General features: G+C 37.3%; 1 protein-coding gene across 4 annotated transcripts in view; it reads right to left on the bottom strand.

The window, feature by feature from the left end:
- The window catches only part of LOC126419292 (protein I'm not dead yet-like), a 263495-nt gene that overhangs the window by 28718 nt on the left and 215137 nt on the right, over positions 1 to 19640 (bottom strand). For 2 of the 4 annotated variants that reach the window (XM_050086458.1, XM_050086461.1), the window contains 3 exons: positions 10408 to 10608; positions 7624 to 7715; positions 4829 to 4915 (listed from right to left, as the gene is read on the bottom strand). In XM_050086458.1, the coding sequence (XP_049942415.1) occupies positions 4829 to 4915; positions 7624 to 7715; positions 10408 to 10608 (380 nt within the window). The remainder of the gene's footprint in view (positions 1 to 4828; positions 4916 to 7623; positions 7716 to 10407; positions 10609 to 19640) is intronic. The other 2 variants (XM_050086460.1, XM_050086459.1) reach the window with 2 other exon arrangements.

The raw sequence follows: 19640 nt of genomic DNA, 5'->3' as shown, positions 1-19640 counted from the left end.
TTTTGCTATTTGGGGAGCAAAATAACTGATGATGGTCGAAGTAGAGAGGATATAAAATGTAGACTGGCAATGGCAAGGAAAGCATTTCTGAAGAAGAGAAATTTGTTAACATCGGGTAAGTGTCAGGAAGTCATTTCTGAAAGTATTTGTATGGAGTGTAGCCATGTATGGAAGTGAAACATGAACGATAAATAGTTTAGACAAGAAGAGAATAGAAGCTTTCGAAATGTGGTGCTACAGAAGAATGCTGAAGATTAGATGGGTTGATCACATAACTAATGAGGAGGTACTGAATAGAATTGGGGAGAAGAGGAGCTTGTGGCACAACTTGACTAGAAGAAGGGATCGGTTGGTAGGACATGTTCTGAGACATCGAGGGATCACCAATTTAGTACTGGAGGGCAGCGTGGAGGGTAAAAATTGTAGAGGGAGACCAAGAGATGAATACACCAAGCAGATTCAGAAGGATGTAGGTTGCAGTAGGTACTGGGAGATGAAGAAGCTTGCACAGGATAGAGTAGCATGGAGAGCTGCATCAAACCAGTCTCAGGATTGAAGACCACAACAACAACAATATAATAAGCCTTGTCTTATCTGAAAGATGTAATACCTCACTAACAAACTCAAGGCATTTTTCCAGAGGGTTGAAATATTTCATTGAAGAAGAAAGGCGATAGGAGAAATTGCAATAACTACTGACCTGTTTCACTGCTGACAACATTTTACAGAATTTTTGAGAACGTGATGTATTCTGTAATAGTGTGTCACCTGATCAGAAATAATATCCTCAAATCACAGTTTGGATCAGAAGAGTTGCTCTACTGAGAATGCCATGTTTACTCAACATATTTTACAAACATTAAATAACAAAAGGGCACCAGATGGTATTTTCAGCAACTTTTTTAAGGCATCTATCTAGGTGAATCACAATATTCTCCTACATAAACTGAAGTTTTATGGGATTGATGGTATAGCCAACCAGAGGATAATGTCATATCTAACCAAAAGCATACAGAAAGTTGTACTTAGCAGCTCAACCACAGTAGTCCAGTGTCATAATTCTGACTGGGGAGAAGATACATATGGGTTTCCCCAAGGCTCCATCTTTGGTCCACTATTGTTCTTCGTACAAGTAAATGATCTTCTATCCAATATGCAACAAGCTAAATTGGTTATTTTTGAAGATGACACCAGATTTGTAATCAATCCAAGCACACATAGAGAAACAAAAGAAACACTAATCAATGTTCCTAAAAGTATCATTGACTGGTTCTCTGTGAATGGTCTCACCCTCAGTTTGAAAAAGACGCAACATATTCACTTCTGCACATCTAGGGGATGCTATACCAATGATAAGTGCAACACATGGTGAGAAAATAACTAATAGCTTAGAAACTTCAAAATTCTCAGGTGTCCATGTTGATGAGAAATTAAACTGGAAAAGAAAATTTTGAAACTCCTAAAACAACTTAGGTCAGCCACATTTGCACTTAGAATCATTGCAAATCTTGGGGAGAGACAAATCAATAAGTTGACATTTTGCATATTTTCATTCAGTAATGTCATATGGAATAATGTTTGGGGGTCAATCATGTTTAACAAAGGAGTTTTTATTTACCAAGGAAAATTGCCACACAGTCAAATGTTTTGAAAGGTTATTTTATGTAGACAATCAATTGTGGCATCTCAATAATGCAGTATTCTGGCCCCTCTGCACTTCATGTACAGACAATCAGATGTATTGATACTTGCAAAACCGGAGCCATCAATATCTGGATTCTGTGAATTCATTTTTGAAGTGTTTACTTCGAAGACTTGACTACTTCAAAGTAAACACTTCAAAAATGAATTCACAGGATCCAGATATTGATGGCTCCAGTTATGCAAGTATTGAAATATCTGACTGCCTATACATAGGGTGCATAGGGGCCGGAAAATGGCTTTATTGACATGCCAAAACTGGTTGTCTAAATAAAATAACTTCTCAAAACATACAGCTGTTTGACAATTTTCCTTGGTAACTATTTCACTGGTCACTGTCCTGTGTCCACGATGGACCAGAAGAGATTAAGAAAGGAAGCCTTCATTGCTCAGAAATGTGCTGTAAGAATAATATGTGGTGCACACCCACAGACGCCTTATCTGTTTAAGGAGTTGGGTGTTCTGACTACTGCTTCACAACATATTTATCCCTTATGAAGTTCACTGTAAATAATCCAGTGATGAACATAATTACCAGAAGGAGAAAAGGCATTCATTACTCCACATTAAGGTTGTCATTAGCACAAAAAGGGGTGCACAGTGCTGCAACAAATATTTCTATAACTTACCCTGTGATATAAAATGTCTGATAAATAGGGGGGAAGAAAAGACTACATAAATATTCAGCATGTAACCACATTTAAAAATTAATTTATGATGTGTTTGTAAAATGACTCATTCCACATCGTTATGATTTATCATGCAAGTGATCCATGGAACATGAAATTAACCAACAGTTTGCTCAGCCATATCTACAACTGAATAAAAGAGGAATGGTCTAACAGAGTCATTGTACTATGATAACAAACCATATATCATTACATGAGATCCCTGCAAGGATAAATAAACAAAAAACTGGTACAAATATCCCCCCTTTGCAGGTTGACGCGTGACTCAGATTTATTCAGTGAACACTCCATAATTCTTTGGCAGTAACATTTTGAACAGCTTTTGTTGTAGATTGATTCTCCAGATAAATCACTGTATTAATGGCTTCAGTTCAAAACTGTTTGCTTAGTCCTGCATGTGTCAACATTAATCTTGCAATTTCCATGATCATCAAATTCAAGAACTTCACAACACCATTTTGTTCTGGTGTATAAGAAATTGTAGTTTCATGTCTAATTCCACTTATCTTTCAGAATACTTCATGTGTTGCATATGTTGATTGACAAACTCTTTTCCTTTGTCTGTTTGGAGTACCATATTTTAATTTTTCAAACAGTTCCATTTTCTACTCGATCTTTGAGCTCAATGAAAGTACCATACCATTGAGTTCTTTTGTCGGTTTTAGCATGTAACCAAATGACTTTCTTGATAAACTGTCCATGAAAGCGATAAGATAATGTGTTCCTCCTCTCCTCATTCATTCATTCATTCACAGACTTCAAAATGTGGTATGTCACGTAGATCTTTGCTCTTCTGCTTGATGTTGTGGGAAAAGGTTGTCAAGACTTATCCTTTTATTTAAGAAGTACATAGATCTAAATTGATCTTTGTCCAATTCAATTCATCAGCCATTTTTTCCTTTAATAAATGCATGCTTACACAATTCAAATGTCTAATCTTTTATATAATAAATTTTAACTGTTGATTTCTACAGCATGTGCATGATCACAAACTTCATCTACTTGATACATTCTTTGAATTGCAGTTGCCATTGGTGTTCCACAGATGATTACATCATTTTTGTTGTATTTTCCAGACTGTATATCATCAGAAAATGAGCATAATCCAGATCTTGATATTTAACTAACCAACAACAAGTTGTATCCAAGACATGGAACATATGCAACAACATTAACAGTCATCTACTTGTTCTTGTTGTCATGGGTAGCTTCTAGCTGAACATTGTCCACTGCAATTGCCTCAAGAGTGCTGTTACCTGATAATGAGTTCCTTTTATTTTTCATTTGTTGCAGAATGTCTGGAATCTATGTAGTAACCATCACTATGATACAAAGTTTCATTTAGAGTCATCAATGCATTTTCAGTTTTCATGATATTTGCAGATTTTTCTGTTCAACAGTAGATTAGGTTAGATTAGATTAGATTAATACTAGTTCCATGGATCATGAATACGATATTTCGTAATGATGTGGAACGAGTCAAATTTTCCAATACATGACATAATTAAGTTAATTTAACAACATACTTAAGTTAATATAACAACAGTGAAATTAAGGTCCAATATATTGCTACCACGCTCCAGTCTTGTAATTATGTAGTGGCATTCCAAGGACAGCATGAGGATTTTCTGTTGGCTATAATCATTTGTTTTGTGTATTAACATGACCAGAGAGGTGGTACCAGGCCTCGTCTATATAGTAACTGACAACCAGAACATCAGTGGCTTTTTCTCAATAAAAAAATGCAAACCATTTGCAGTAACTGATTCACATATTTTGACTTGTGCATTGCTGCCACTTTATACAGGAAAAATTTCGATGTTTGTTAACTCCTTTATGTGCAGTCGTCAACCTGACTTCTTTTTCTTCTGCTAGCTCGCTTGGCTCTGTTGCATAAAGGTAGAAATATCTAAAGATTTCTCTTTGTTTAGTTTACGTGGACTTCAAGTTCATTTGCCATATAAACTGAGCCGTTTCTTGGCACTTCTCAATAAGTCAATGTACCATATTACAATGAGGTACAACTGTTTCCAGGAATTTTTCATCGCATGCCTTCTGCATTAAATGTATGTGTTTATCACCTGACAAAACACTTTTTCAACATGCAAAATATGTTCCACAGTTAAAAGTAGCATACTTTAAAAACAAATTGAACATCTAAACATTACACATCACTTTCAATAGCGTTCAACAACTGAACCATACAGCTGAATGTCACATAACAGTAGAGCAAATTTAAAAACAACTGCATATCTATGAAAAAAGAGTTCTGTCAACTTGCGTGCTGCAAGCTTTTTATGGAACTTCTGTCATAATCCACATCCATAGTCCATATTCCAGCACACAGTGACTTTCCGAGCACACTGTCCAATCATTATTCTAGCAGCATGATTTTTGTTGTTATTGTGTCTTAGTTTTTAAATAAGAATGTTATTTACCAAGCAGCAGGATGATACCCCAGTGCATCTTCTTCTCAACTACTTTCCATGTTATCAGTGATGGTGAAGGCTTGCATGGTTTATCTGCTATAAAAAAATTGCCATATTAATTTGCTGGAATAAACACATCTGAATAAATTGTTACAGATATGAAACAGTCGGGAGGGTTTCAAAAGATTATGCAATTTTTTTGGTTTGCTCAAACTTACCTTCACATCTCTTCAAAATACATTTCTTCAAATGGCATACATGACTGAAGCTTATCAAACTACATAGCAAAGATTCTATGACATATCTCTTTAAAAAGATTGTTTGAAGTACACCCTTAACAGTCACAGCTACTTCTAGTAATTCTGTATAAGAAATTATCTAAAGTCAGATCTTAGCCACAAGTTGACTGTGGAAATGGATTTAGGATTCTTCAAGATATATTTGTAGTTTGCTGTTGGTCCTGTGAATATACACATGCTTGTTGTGAAATAGGACCCTAAAAATCCACTTTCAACTGCTTCTATGGCATGCTTTTGATAAACTTAGGAATGCAAGATCCCACGTAGAATCTGTGGTTATTGTCTTGTCTTCACTTTTGATTGCAGCAGTGTATCCCACCTCAGGAAAAAAACTACACATTATTATTTTGCCTGCATCCGTTCTTTTCATTTTGGAACGGAAAATAATGATACACTGTGTCTCTACCTGAAACTATATACAGTTATCCCACCTGTTGCATTGCCAATGTTTGTTATAACTTGACAGATTTAAACCTATCTGTTATGTGTTAAGCAAGCTCTAAATAATTTTTCTAGTCCAACATATTTAATACATTTGACATGCTCAACATGAAGACGCAGAGCATCAACAACTGTAGAGAATGACTCAAATACAATCTCAGCACCAGTTGCACTTTTATTTTAAACTCAGCCACTTTCAGCCCTGAAGTCTATTGTCATGAGTGGGTGTCTCAAGCATTGTGAATCTATTCATACACAAAGACTTGCTGAAAAGATTTACAAAATTTGAGATACCAGTGTCATCCAATAGCTAATTGTGAAACTTCTATGACTATAGGAAATACAGGAAATACTGTTCTTAAATTTACAAAAGTCTGACAATGTGTAGCCAATTCTCAGAAAAAGGCTTCAATAAGAAGGCTAAGATTAAAAATTATATTTTGGCAATACACTAGAATTTTTTACATGATCAGTAACAGCTGTGAAGGCATATGTTCCTATCTAACAGAAACCATAAGATTTGAAGTAGTCATGCCAGCACTTTTGCCAGACTTCAAATCTTCTGATTCCTTCAAGCAGATGGTGTAGAACATTTAGGCAACAGTCACAGAATATTCAATAAAGAAACCGTTCAACTCCACTACCAACAGCACAATACGACAAGGAAAAGTGCACCCATTCACAAAAAGAAGTTGTTTTGATAGTTGAGAATTTGTGATCTGAGAAATTAAACAATTTTACATGCTCTTTAATCAAACTTCGAATAGTATTTCCTTCCACTCCTAGCCCCAAGTAACACAATTCATTAATGTTTCCTAAACACTATTTCATTTTCTTTAAATATATATTTCAGCCTCAGTACATACAGTGATATCATTAACTAAGTCATCATCAGATCATCCCAGGTGTGTTTACATTGTCTGCACCTCTGGGTCTCTTCAGTCTTCAGTTGATGAGTTACTGTGTATCATATTCGGATTATTTGATAATGACTTGGTAATAAGCCTAAGCCGTAATGATACCATTTGTGTGCTATGATACTAAAATACACTTTTTTTAAAAAATGACTACATCACTGTGTTTCTCTTATGCACGCCCAGTCTGTCAAATCTATGTGAATACTTTTGGTTCACAGTACAGACTGTAGAATATAGTAAAATTCTAGAAGCATTTTCCCCCAATTTTGAATGTTCATGTAAGTTTTAGTTTATGGGCAGTCAAAGAATTGAAATCAGGTAAATGTCTTTCCCTTGCTATTAGTCATCCAAACACAACTCACAGATTAGGCTATTATACTGTATCGTTTCCAGTGTCAATAGATGTTCTTTTATTACCCATGGAAGATAAGTAGCCTCAGTGACAGGTTTGTTGTTGTTGTTGTTGTTGTTGTTGTTGTTGTAATCTTCAGCATGAAGAATTGTTTGATGGATCTCTCCATGCTAGCCCATCCTGTGCAAATCACTCAGCTCTCTGTAGTTACTTAATCCTACTTCCATTTGACCATGCATACTGAATTCAAGCCTTGGTCTCTGCCAACATTTCTCTCCCTCCTCATCCTCTCTCTTTCCACACCTCCTTCCATTGTCAACATATGTACTCTTGGTCGCTGTAACTATGATCTACTATCAAATTTTCACTTATTTTAGCTAAACTGTTTTGTAAATCCCTTTCCTTTCCAATTGGATTCAGTGCAGTTTTATTAGTTATCTCTTCTAACAAACTAATCATCGAAAATTTGCTGTAACACCAAATTTCAAAAACTTGTAAATGTAAAGGAGGGATATAATAGTGAACTGATCTATTCCCTCCAGAGGGAACATTTAATGGCAGGAGTATCTTACACACCAAACGAATATTAACCACATTTATGACACAAAAAAGTCGACATCACACATCACATGTATAAGTAACAAAAATAGGTTTGTAGTAGACTTCTTTGCTTAGAACAAAATCTCATAATAAGAAAACATTCAGTCATTCTCAGATTACTACATTATTACATTATATTTACAGCTTTCATTAAAGTGGTTCAATATTTTAAAATACTAAGTGTAAGACAATTACCATTAAATCTGAATTTCAGAAAGTCAAGATCTGCAGGCAGTACGAAGAGCAGGAAACACACTAACATAACTGCAGTAGAATCTTGGACCTCCCTGGAAAGAAAGGAAAATCATCCTCAGTAGCAAATAATTGTGAGCTGTGCTCCATGCTATGACTCTCACTGCCATAGACATAATCTTCTATCATGTTTGAATCCATCTCTGATTCTTATTACCATATTCCTAAGGAATATTATGTAATGCAAAAGTCTGGAATCACAACACATGATTTACACAGTGCATCCAGTTTTTATTTAAAATGAATTGAACTATGTTCAGAATTTACTCAAAATAGTTTCCTCCACAGTCAACACATAGTAGTAATCAATTGAAAAGTTCTTGAAAGCAGTAATTGCATTAAAAATGCAATACATTCCCTTGGAATGCACAGACTGCTATCACAATGGTCTCCTTTAATCACAAACTTAACCATCAAGCACATCTAAAAATGTTCTAGTGTTAACATTAGAGATGATCTAAGACTGTAATGTTCTTCTGTCTAAAATCATATGGATTGCACTATTATTTTGGAGGAACAAACAGAAATCCTATACTCAATATTCAGGCCCTATTCAAGGAAAACTTGCACTGAAACAATTGAGAATTACAAGATCTCTTTATGTGAGCTTCTCATAGTGATACCACTGGTTTTAAGATATCCACCAAAAACCTGTATGTGTATATTTTGATCCTTTGTGTCAATGCTTTCCCTACCCAAAACTCCAGTGAGGAGAATTATCTTGGGTTTTAAGACCTCAGTGAGGTTCTTGGGCCTCATCTTTGACTGGAGTTTAACATCGCTGCCACACTTCCCTGACCTGAAGTGTACTACACGTCTAAAGACTATAAACATTTTAAACTGTATTAGCAGTAAAAATTGGAGAGCAGATCAATCCAGCTTAATCACCTGCTATAGAACCTTCATCCACACTTGGCTTGATTATGGCAGAACAGTGTATGGATCAGCTACGCCTCCTTACATAAAGATGTTTGACGCTGTCCACCATGCAGGTATTAGGCTGGCTACCAAACCAGTCCCATTCCTAGCCTGTGTGCAAAGGCTGGTGAGCCACTTCTTACCATGGTGTGACATGTTTACAAAGTGCAATCCATCTCTTACTATCCTGTAGTCAGTGATGGAGCTGAACAACTCATACAATATAGGTTTACCGGGTGCAAGGCGAATAAGTATTTTTCTGCCCATGTGAAGGAATATCTTGAGCAGCTTCATGTAGCAGACATATCACTTCTTAAAAGAGATGGAGCTAATTTCCTCCCTGGATTACTGACAGGTCCATTCTTAACTTGGACAAGATGGAGTACTCCACTTTTTGTTTCAAAATGGGTTTTTAATGGCATTTTATTGAAGTATCTGGAGCACAAATGCTAGTTTTTTACCACTGGATTAAAGTAAGAGGAAAATGTTGTGTGTTCTGTTATATTCCCACATTTTGTCATTAAACTCCACCTATCAAGTCACTTCCTGTATATTGTGCAGAGCTGTCAGTGTTCAAGAAGGCACTGGAGCACATGACACTTCTTGGTGGAGGGGAGTTTCTTGTCTCCACTGATTCTCTTACTGCTCTGCAGGCTATTCAGGAAATTGTCCCAGCAGGTAGGATAGTTCAGATGGTCCAGGACACAATCCACCACCTACACAGGCAGAAGAAAGAGGTGGCCTGCTACTAGGTTCCTGGACACATGGGAATCAATGAAAATGAGGAAACTGACAGAGCAACAAAACCAGCCTGCCAGGATAATATCACACTTCAACTTCATGTCCTCTTACAGGCTGCTGCAGTAATTTTTCTTTTACTTTGCTCCCTTTTATCTTTTATTTTCTGACCAATTTATTTTTCCCAATCCTCCTCACCTATCTACCATGCATAATGCACTTAGCTTTCCAATCTTACACAAGTCTTGGTATTGTTTATTACCCTTTCTTCCACCTGTAAGTGTTCTGGTTTCCAAACCTCAGCCAGTGCAGGTACCAACAATAAATCTTTTCTTTTCATCTCATCCCACATGTCGCCCTTGACACAAGGTTGTTGAAACTTTTCCATAATTCTTTCTATTTTCTAAACATGGCCAGTACTTCTTCTCCTTCCCTCTTCTTTTCCCTTCAACCCTTCAGCCAGAAGAAGGAGCAACTGGCTTGGAAAGCTCAACAGTTTCAACATCTTTTATGTGTTTCCTCTTGCTGCTACATCATGAATAGTCAAACAATGACTATTTACAGTTTCGTCCACAAATTTTTCAATGACTTTTGCAAAAGGTACCTATCATATGTAGTTATGACCATGCTTCTAGACTGCATTCAGTGTCTTTCCTGTGCTTACAAAATGCAGTAAACCACTGAAAATTTTAATTTGGTCAAACAATTTCTATCATACACACATTTCATCATTTTGTATGTTTTATAGCTATTTTGCTTAACTTATACAAATTCTTGATGTGATCAGTCTCATCACATGCCAAGACTCAGATCAGTAGATACTGTTACTCTTTAATCTAAAATACAAGATGCTTTGATAGTATAGGTACAAACAGCAGAAACTTCAAGAATATGAATGCACAACCAGTCAGCTGATAACTGCCAAATTAAAAAAAGGGAGGGAAAGACAAAGACAGGGGAAGGGCTTCCTAAAGAATTGGTACTTTACTTTGGCTTAATAACTGTTCATTGCTGTACCAAGCCTATCACTTTTTTCAAAAAAAGTAATCTATGATTTGCATAAATACTAACACATCAGATACAGCTGCTGCCCATCCTGGCATGAATTCTGGCTCTCGGAAAAACCATAAAAGCACAATAACTATGAAGAAAAACAACACACTCCCTTCATGGAAAGTCATTGGCCCCAGATCTTGATAAGACTTTTTGATAACCAACTTCACAGCTTTCCTTTGTTCTGCAGTTTTCACCGCACTTCCAGATTTCTTCCTTCTGAAAAAAATGTATAAAGACTATGTATTAAGGAAAAACTTTGCACTGATAACCTTTTTAATAAAGCAAATGCAAAATTAGGATTGTGAAACATGGCTCAGCTTGCTCTGATATTACTCTTAACATAAATACTTTCATCTTTTATTCTTTCTTTTATGTATTTGATACATATATGTAAAATACCAGTACATATATTATTTCTCAAGCTATAATTTTATAAGTATTACTATTAAAAACAGAATTTACAGGCGGCTAATGATAACAGTATAAGTATTTCACATAAGAGACATTTTCCTTAGGAAAATATTCAAAAGTTAAAAAAAATTGTGAAAACTACATACACTTAGAAATTTGAAACTACTAATGATTGTTCATTTTAGGATATACGTTTGAAACTCAATTAATTCAAGAAAAAAACTCAAATCAAAATTATTTTTTTCATAAGAATTCAAGAATATGCAAATCTTAAAGCATAATTTTCACAAACCCATTACAGCTGTTTTGTGGTTCTATTTTTTCTCTGTATGAAACTCTAAACTTCTGCTGGAATAATATGTCAGTCAGTTAAAAATTATAAATATAAAATTTGAGTTTCTAGAAAAATATTGGCAGGCTTTGTTAGAACATGCAGATAAAAGTGCACATCTAAATTTCCCTGAGCAAAATAAAGCCTGATATTAATGCTGTCATAAGGGCAGATAGTCTGTAGTTAAACAAAATCACTTCATTACCAGCTGTGTAAAAGCATTGGCTACAATTCCTGTCTTTTATCTTTGTGTTTTAACATGTTGTAAAAATTATCCTACATCAGTCTCTAAATAGATGGTGTGGACAATGCCACTGTCAGAATCAGTATTAGAATTTTATCATCTCATTATGTCCATACATAAAGCACTGGTATAAGTAATATCATTGAGACACATGCAAGGTGTCAAAGAAACCTTCAGCTAACATTAATGTACAGCTACCAGTGTGAGTTTATTACATTATTCCACAAAGAAGTCTGTACCACCACTTAAAAATTTCATGAATGAATAATAATATTTTTGCACAAGTACGGTGTGTAAATTTTTTTTTTTTTTTTCCCCAGTAATCCTAGTTTCACTCCGTGAAAATTTTTCACATTGAACTTATAAACTGAGGAGCCTGGGAGTAGAGTTTTAGCCTGTGGTGGGTAATATGAAATTGTCTTTGTTTCATGTATCATAAGTAAGTTTAAAGTGGTTTTCTATAGACAATCCTAGATTCTTATGTATATAGATAAACAGTTCATAAACATAAATGCATGGAATAGTTAAAATATTTAGACTGCTGAATAATGGTCAGCACAAATCCCTGAGCTTACCAGTATATATACGAGGGGGAACCCAAAAGTAACCGGAATCGTAATGCTGCACATCATGTACTTGTAGTAGCAGGTTGCGCTGCCAGAGGGTTGTAGTAGGAGCTCTGCTGAGTTATTCTGCCATGCGGCGTCATCCAACAGTGAGAAGTGTGGTTTCTTTGGCAGTTCTTTGAGTGTGCGTACAGTGCAGACGTGACACAAGGAAATGGCTAGTTCTTACGAACAATGTGTGGCAGTGAATTTTTGTTCCTTGCTCAGCAAGAACGCAGCAGAAACTGTTGCAATGAGTCATACAGCCTACAAAGATCATGCTTTTAGTAAAACGCAAGTGTATGAATGGTTTTCTCGGTTTAAAAAGGGAGAAATGGTGGTTGAAGATCAGCCCCGTTCCAGTTGACCTTCAACTGCTCACAGCAAAGACAACATCTACAAAATCCATGATCTCATCAGTGAAGATCGACACAGGGCAATCGACCAACTCAAGAAATTGTCCGGGTTGTCCTGGAGCTCAATTCAGCGCATCTTGACCATCGATTTGGGATGTGAAGAGTGGCAGCAAAATTCATGCCGAAGCTTCTTACCAGAGATCAAAGGGATCGTCGCGCTCAAGCCTGTCTTGAAATGAAAGATGCGTTCAAAGATGATCCACATTTTTTCAACAAAATCATTACAGGTGATGAGTCATGGTGCTATGGGTATGATCCAGAAAGTAAACAACAGTCATCACAATGGAAGTCACCTGGCTCACCTCGACCAAAAAAGGCTCGACAAGTGAAATCTAATGCGAAAATGATGTTGATCTGTTTTTTTGACATCAAAGGGATCGTACACTCTGAATTTGTCCCTGAAAACCAGACAGTAAACCAACAATTCTATTTGGAGGTTATGAAATTGCTTCGCAGAAGTTTGTCGCGAAAACGTCTGGCTTTGTGGGACTCTGGCGTGTGGTTCCTGCATCACGACAATGCTCCCACGCACACGACTCTCAGCGTTCACCAGTTTTTGGTCTCAACAAAGACAACTACCTTGACCCACACACCCTATTCGCTGGATTTAGCACCCTCGGACTTCTTCCTATTCCCGAGGATGAAAAGAGACTTGAGAGGGGAGCGTTTTGCGGATGTGGAAGATGTAAAATGCAATGTCATGAAAGTGTTAGCAGGTATCAAAGAGGATGAATTTGAAAGATGCTTCAAACACTGGAATGAATGTTTGGACAAGTGTATTAATGCTAGGGGAGAGTACTTTGAAGGAGATGAAGGTTGTACTTGAAAACAATAAAGTACATGCTTTCTAGAAATAAATTCCAGTTATTTTTGGGTCCCCCCTCATATTTCTAAAATAACAGCTTTTTTGTAGTAGTAATATCCAATTTACACAACTTGCATTCCTCCTAAAGATTGTTCCATATCTCACAACTGATTCAAACTAGCTGTGATAAATGACATAATTTGGAATGTTTGTGTCACTCGTGTAGCACAATATTATCACTGTAAATACAGACTGTTTAGCTTTTTTGCCAAGTAGCACACAGGGGTTGGACAAAAGTGTGGAAATACCATGAGAAATGCATGCTTGACATAAATGCAGATTCTAGCCAAGCCTGTAGGTTGCACTATGAATGGCACTTGTGCAATGTCCTCAACGCATTGTAAGTGTTGGTAGAGGTCAGAACAGTGTTCTGTGTGGTTTTGAGCACATTATGTTGGAGCTGAGTGAAGTCAAATATGGACAACTGTTGGTCCTCATATGGTGTGTGCTTTCATAACCAAGTTAGCCAAAGTACTTGGTGTTTCAAGAGGCACTGTATCAAAGATTTATACTGCATGCAGTGATAGTGGAAAAGCAGTATGCAGCACATAGCAATGCAGATGATAGTGTGTGTTGAGTGATTGTGACAGATAGGTACTGAAGAGGACTGTGACAGAAAATAAGAGGGTGACAGCTGCAAAAGTCATTGCAGAACTGAATGTCACACTTGCAAACCATGCCTGAATGAAGACAGCATGAATGGAGCTTCTATGCAGGGAATTACAGGGTGAACTGGAATTACAAAACCACTCATCAGTGATGCAAACACCTGCAACAGAAAAACTTAGTGCCAAAACCATAAAACGTGGACTATGGAGTAATGGAAGAAAGTCATTTGGTTGGATGAGTCCTGTTTCATATCGTTTTCAACTGCTGGCTGAGTTTACATCCCAAGAGTGAAACATGGTGGGGGTTTGGTGACAATTTGGGCAGCTATATAATGATGTGCCATGGCCCCATGGTTACTCTGCAATGTTGTATTAGTGTCAAAGATTATGTGACCATTTTGGCTGATCAGATACATCTTATGGTAGAGTTTTTGTTCCCCAATGGTGATGCTGTGTATCAAGATGACAGGGCCCCTGTTCACATAGCTCGTGTCATCCACAACTTGTTTTGTGAGCACCAGAATGATCTGTCATATCTTCCCTAGCTACCACTATCACCACATATAAATATTATTGTTTTTTTGTGGTCTACTTAGGAGAGAAGGGTGTGTGATCACTATCCACTTCCATCATTGTTACCTGAACTTGCTACCATTTTGGAAGAAGAATGGTAGTAGATTCCCTTGGATACCATACAGGACCTGTTTTTATTCAATTCAAGGTGACTGGAAGCTGTTTTGAACATTATCAGGTTTCATGGACCGTATTCAGGATATTAATGTGTTATGTGTTTGGTGTTTCCTTATTTTGCTCACTCACTGAATGCAAAAATACCAGAACAAACTTTTTCCTAAAAATATCCCCAGAAATCTTACATCCTCTACTTCCCTAAGTTCCTGATTTTAATGGGTGATTTGGAAGTTGTTTGATTTTGATTGTTTGGTTTTGAACTGCATTATTTGGGCCCTTGTCACATTTGCTTTTAATTCATTTAGATCAAACCAATTTTCTATGCTGTTTAAGGTGTCAGTGACGGTTTAGGGAATTTGTTCTGTGGTCTCATTTTCAATGAGAACAGACGTGTTAGTGAATAAAACTGAATGGGATGTTATATTCAGAGGTAAATCTTTTACATGAAATAAAATCAGGGCTGATCCCAAAATTGAATCTTGTGGGGCTCCCTGTACCATAATTTTCCAGTCTGAGAAGAGCGTCCTTTTAAATACACTTCTAAGGAATTTCAATGGTGTAACATGTATTGCATCAAGATAACAGCACCTCAAACCACTATCCCACCATCAGGAGAAGGGGTTCCCTGTACCCCTACCCCATTATACCAAATTTAAGTAAACACATAAAAACAGGTATCGTTCGTGTGTTTATTATCACAGCTATCATATCAAGTGCTCAAAAGGTGGACCCTGAGCATTGCTACATGCTATTCTGGAGAACCTACCCCCATGAACCATGGACCTTGCCGTTGGTGGGGAGGCTTGCATGCCTCAGCGATACAGATGGCCGTACCGTAGGTGCAACCACAACGGAGGGGTATCTGTTGAGAGGCCAGACAAATGCGTGGTTCCTGAAGAGGGACAGTGGTCTTTTCAGTAGCTGCAGGGGCAACAGTCTGGATGATTGACTGATCTGGCCTTGCAACACTAACCATAACGGCCTTGCTGTGCTGGTACTGCGAACGGCTGAAAGCAAGGGGAAACTACAGCCGTAATTTTTACCGAGGAGGGCATGCAGCTTTACTGTATGGTTAAATGATGATGGCATCCTCTTGGGTAAAATATTCTGGTGGTAAAATAGTCCCCCATTCGGATCTCCAGGCGGGGACTACTCAGGAGGACGTCGTTATCAGGAGAAAGAAAACTGGCGTTTTATGGATCGGAGCATGGAATGTGAGATCCCTTAATCGGTCAGGTAGGTTAGAAAATTTGAAAAGGGAAATGGATAGGTTGAAGTTAGATATAGTGGTAATTAGTGAAGTTTGGTGGCAGGAGGAACAAGACTTTTGGTCAGGTGAATACAGGGTTATAAATACAAAATCAAATAGGGGTAATGCAGGAGTAGGTTTAATAACGAATAAAAAAATAGGAGTGCAGGTAAGCTACTACCAACAGCATAGTGAACGCATTATTCTGGCCAAGATAGACATGAAGCCCATGCCTACTACAGTAGTACAAGTTTATATGCCAACTAGCTCTGCAGATGATGAAGAAATTGATGAAGTATATGATGAGATAAAAGAAATTATTCAGGGAGTTCAGGGAGACAAAAATTTAATAGTCATGGGTGACTGGAATTCAAGAGTAGGAAAAGGGAGAGAAGGAAACATAGTGGGTGAAATGGATTGGGGGAGAGAAATGAAAGAGGAAGCCGTCTGGTAGAATTTTGCACAGGGCATAACTTAATCACAGCTAACACTTGGTTCAAGAATCATGAAAGAAGGTTGTATACATGGAAGAATCCTGGAGATACTAGAAGGTATCAGATAGATTACATAATGGTAAGACAGAGATTTAGGAACCAGGTTTTAAATTGTAAGACATTTCCAGGGGCAGATGTGGACTCTGATCTCAATCTGTTGGTTATGAACTGTAGATTAAAACTGAAGAAACTGCAAAAAGGTGGGAATATAAGGAGATAGGACCTGGATAAACTGACTAACCAGAGGTTGTACAGAGTTTCAGGGAGAGCATAAGGGAAAAATTGACAGGAATGGGGGAAAGAAATACAGAAGAAGATGAATGGGTAGCTCTGAGGCATAAAGTATTGAAGGCAGCAGAGGATCAAGTAGGTAAAAAGACGAGGGCTAGTAGAAATCCTTAGGTAACAGAAGAAATATTGAATTTAATTGATGAAAGGAGAAAATATAAAAACACAGTAAATGAAGCAGGCAAAAAGGAATACAAACGTCTTAAAAATGAGATTGACAGGAAGTACAAAATGGCTAAGCAGGGATGGCTAGAGGACAAATGTAAGGATGTAGAGGCTTATCTCACTAGGGGTAAGATAGATACTGCCTACAGAAAAATTAAAGAGACCTTTGGAGAAAAGAGAGCCACTTGTATGAATATCAAGAGCTCAGATGGAAACCCAGTTCTAAGCAAAGAAGGGAAAGCAGAAAGGTGGAAGGAGTATATAGAGGGTCTATACAAGGGCGATGTACTTGAGGACAATATTATGTAAGTGGAAGAGGATGTAGATGAAGATGAAATGGGAGATACGATACTGCGTGAAGAGTTTGACAGAGCACTGAAAGACCTGAGTCGAAACAAGGCCCCGGGAGTAGACAACATTCCATTGGAACTACTGATGGCCTTGGGAGAGCCAGTCCTGACAAAACTCTACCATTTGGTGAGCAAGATGTATGAGACAAATGAAATACCCTCAGACTTCAAGAAGAATATAATAATTCCAATCCCAAAGAAAGCCGGTGTTGACAGATGTGAAAATTACTATCAGTTTAATAAGTCACAGCTGCAAAAGACTAATGCGAATTCCTTACAGATGAATGGAAAAACTGGTAGAAGCTGACCTCGGTGAAGATCAGTTTGGATTCCGCAGAAATGTTGGAACATGTGAGGCAATACTGACCCGATGACTTATCTTAGAAAATAGATTAAGGAAAGGCAAACCTACATTTCTAGCATTTGTAGACTTAGAGAAAGCTTTTGACAATGTCGACTGGAATACTCTCTTTCAAATTCTAAAGGTGGCAGGGGTAAAATACAGGGAGTGAAAGGCTATTTACAATTTATACAGAAACCAGATGCCAGTTATAAGAGTTGAGGGACATGAAAGGGAAACAGTGATTGGGAAGGGAGTGAGACAGGGTTGTAGCCTATCCCCAATGTTATTCAATCTGTATATTGAGTAAGCAATAAAGGAAACAAAAGAAAACTAAAGAGTAGGTATTAAAATCCATGGAGAAGAAATAAAAACTTTAAGGTTTGCCGATGACATTGTAATTCTGTCAGAGACAGCAAAGGACTTGGAAGAGCAGTTGAACGGAATGGACAGTGTCTTGAAAGGAGGATATAAGATGAACAACAACAAAAGCAAAACGAGGATAATGGAATGTAGGTGAATTAAGTCGGGTGATACTGAGGGAATTAGATTAGGAAATGACACACTTAAAGTAGTAAAGGAGTTTTGCTATTTGGGGAGCAAAATAACTGATGATGGTCGAAGTAGAGAGGATATAAAATGTAGACTAGCAATGGCAAGGAAAGCGTTTCTGAAGAAGAGAAATTTGTTAACATCGAGTATAGATTTAAGTGTCAGGAAGTCGTTTCTGAAAGTATTTGTATGGAGTGTAGCCATGTATGGAAGTGAAACATGGACGATAAATAGTTTGGACAAGAAAAGAATAGAAGCTTTCGAAATGTGGTGCTACAGAAGAATGCTGAAGAGTAGGTGGGTAGATCACATAACTAATGAGGAGGTATTGAATAGAATTGGAGACAAGAGGAGTTTGTGGCACAACTTGACAAGAAGAAGGGACTGGTTGGTAGGACATGTTCTGAGGCATCAAGGTATCACAAATTTAGTGTTGGAGGGCAGCGTGGAGGGTAAAAATCGTAGAGGAAGACCAAGAGATGAATACACTAAGCAGATTCAGAAGGATGTAGGTTGCAGTAGGTACTGGGAGATGAAGAAGCTTGCACAGGATAGAGTAGCATGGAGTGCTGCAGCAAACCAGTCTCAGGACTGAAGACAACAACAACAACATTCTGGAGAAACAATATAGCATGCTTTATTTCATCTGGATTTAATGGCAGCATAGGCCCATGTTATAAGCAGAGTGTATACATGAACAAGGGAAAAAAATTACCAGGTTTTTCCCGGATTTCCCATTTAAAAATATATTTTCTCCTGGGTAAAATACACTTTTTCCATGTTAAGCGACAGCATACTTTCCCTCAGAACTGTAAAATTTACCAATCCTTTGAATGGCTCTGGTTTTATACACCAGCATAGAATTTCTTGGCACTTTAGAAAACAAAACTCAGGGGAAAAAAACACATTTAGGAAAGATCTTTGACATGCAGCAACATGTGCACTTCACATTTTCGTATTACAAAAGTATAAATGCGAATTCCACCAAACACCCCATGTTACTTTCCGAAGCATTGAAATCAAGATTGCAATGCACTTTTGTAAGTCAGTCACAGCTCATGTCATGTTATCTTGCCAGTTGATGACAGCGGATATTCACAGTAGAGGGTACGTGATGTAGTTAGCCAATAGCAACATCACTACTAAGTAGCGCGAACACACAAATAGGAAAAGTTAATGGTTTAAATTAATATACATTAATGGTTTAAATTAATATACATAGTGTTGTTACAAGAAGAAGCAAAGCTTTCACATATAACATTGATCTCGAAGATTTGTGGGGATGTAGAACCACTGGCTCACCCCCCCAATAATATCGCTACCCTACCGCAGTGAGAACTGCATCTTTGCCAAATAAGTTCTCTGTAGTACACGCTCTACGCTACACGTATTGTGTATACGCTGCGAGAATAATTCATAGTAAGTGATGGAGTAATAAGCTTTCACATATAATGTTGATCTTTTTTGCGCGTGTTACACTTTAAGATACATCACACAAATGTGCCTGTAAAATGTTTAATAACGACATAAATGTCTGATCTGGGCTCGAAATTCTTCTAAATGGCTTGTTCTCAAAGAGTTCATTTTTAAATGAGAGTCAGTGCTCTGTGATTTATGAAAATCATCGTACATACTCACAC

Source organism: Schistocerca serialis, chromosome 9 (genome assembly GCF_023864345.2).
Source record: "Schistocerca serialis cubense isolate TAMUIC-IGC-003099 chromosome 9, iqSchSeri2.2, whole genome shotgun sequence".
NCBI lineage: Eukaryota > Metazoa > Arthropoda > Insecta > Orthoptera > Acrididae > Schistocerca > Schistocerca serialis.
The sequence above is the reverse complement of the archived record's forward strand: the minus strand, read 5'-3'. Positions and strand labels throughout refer to the sequence as shown.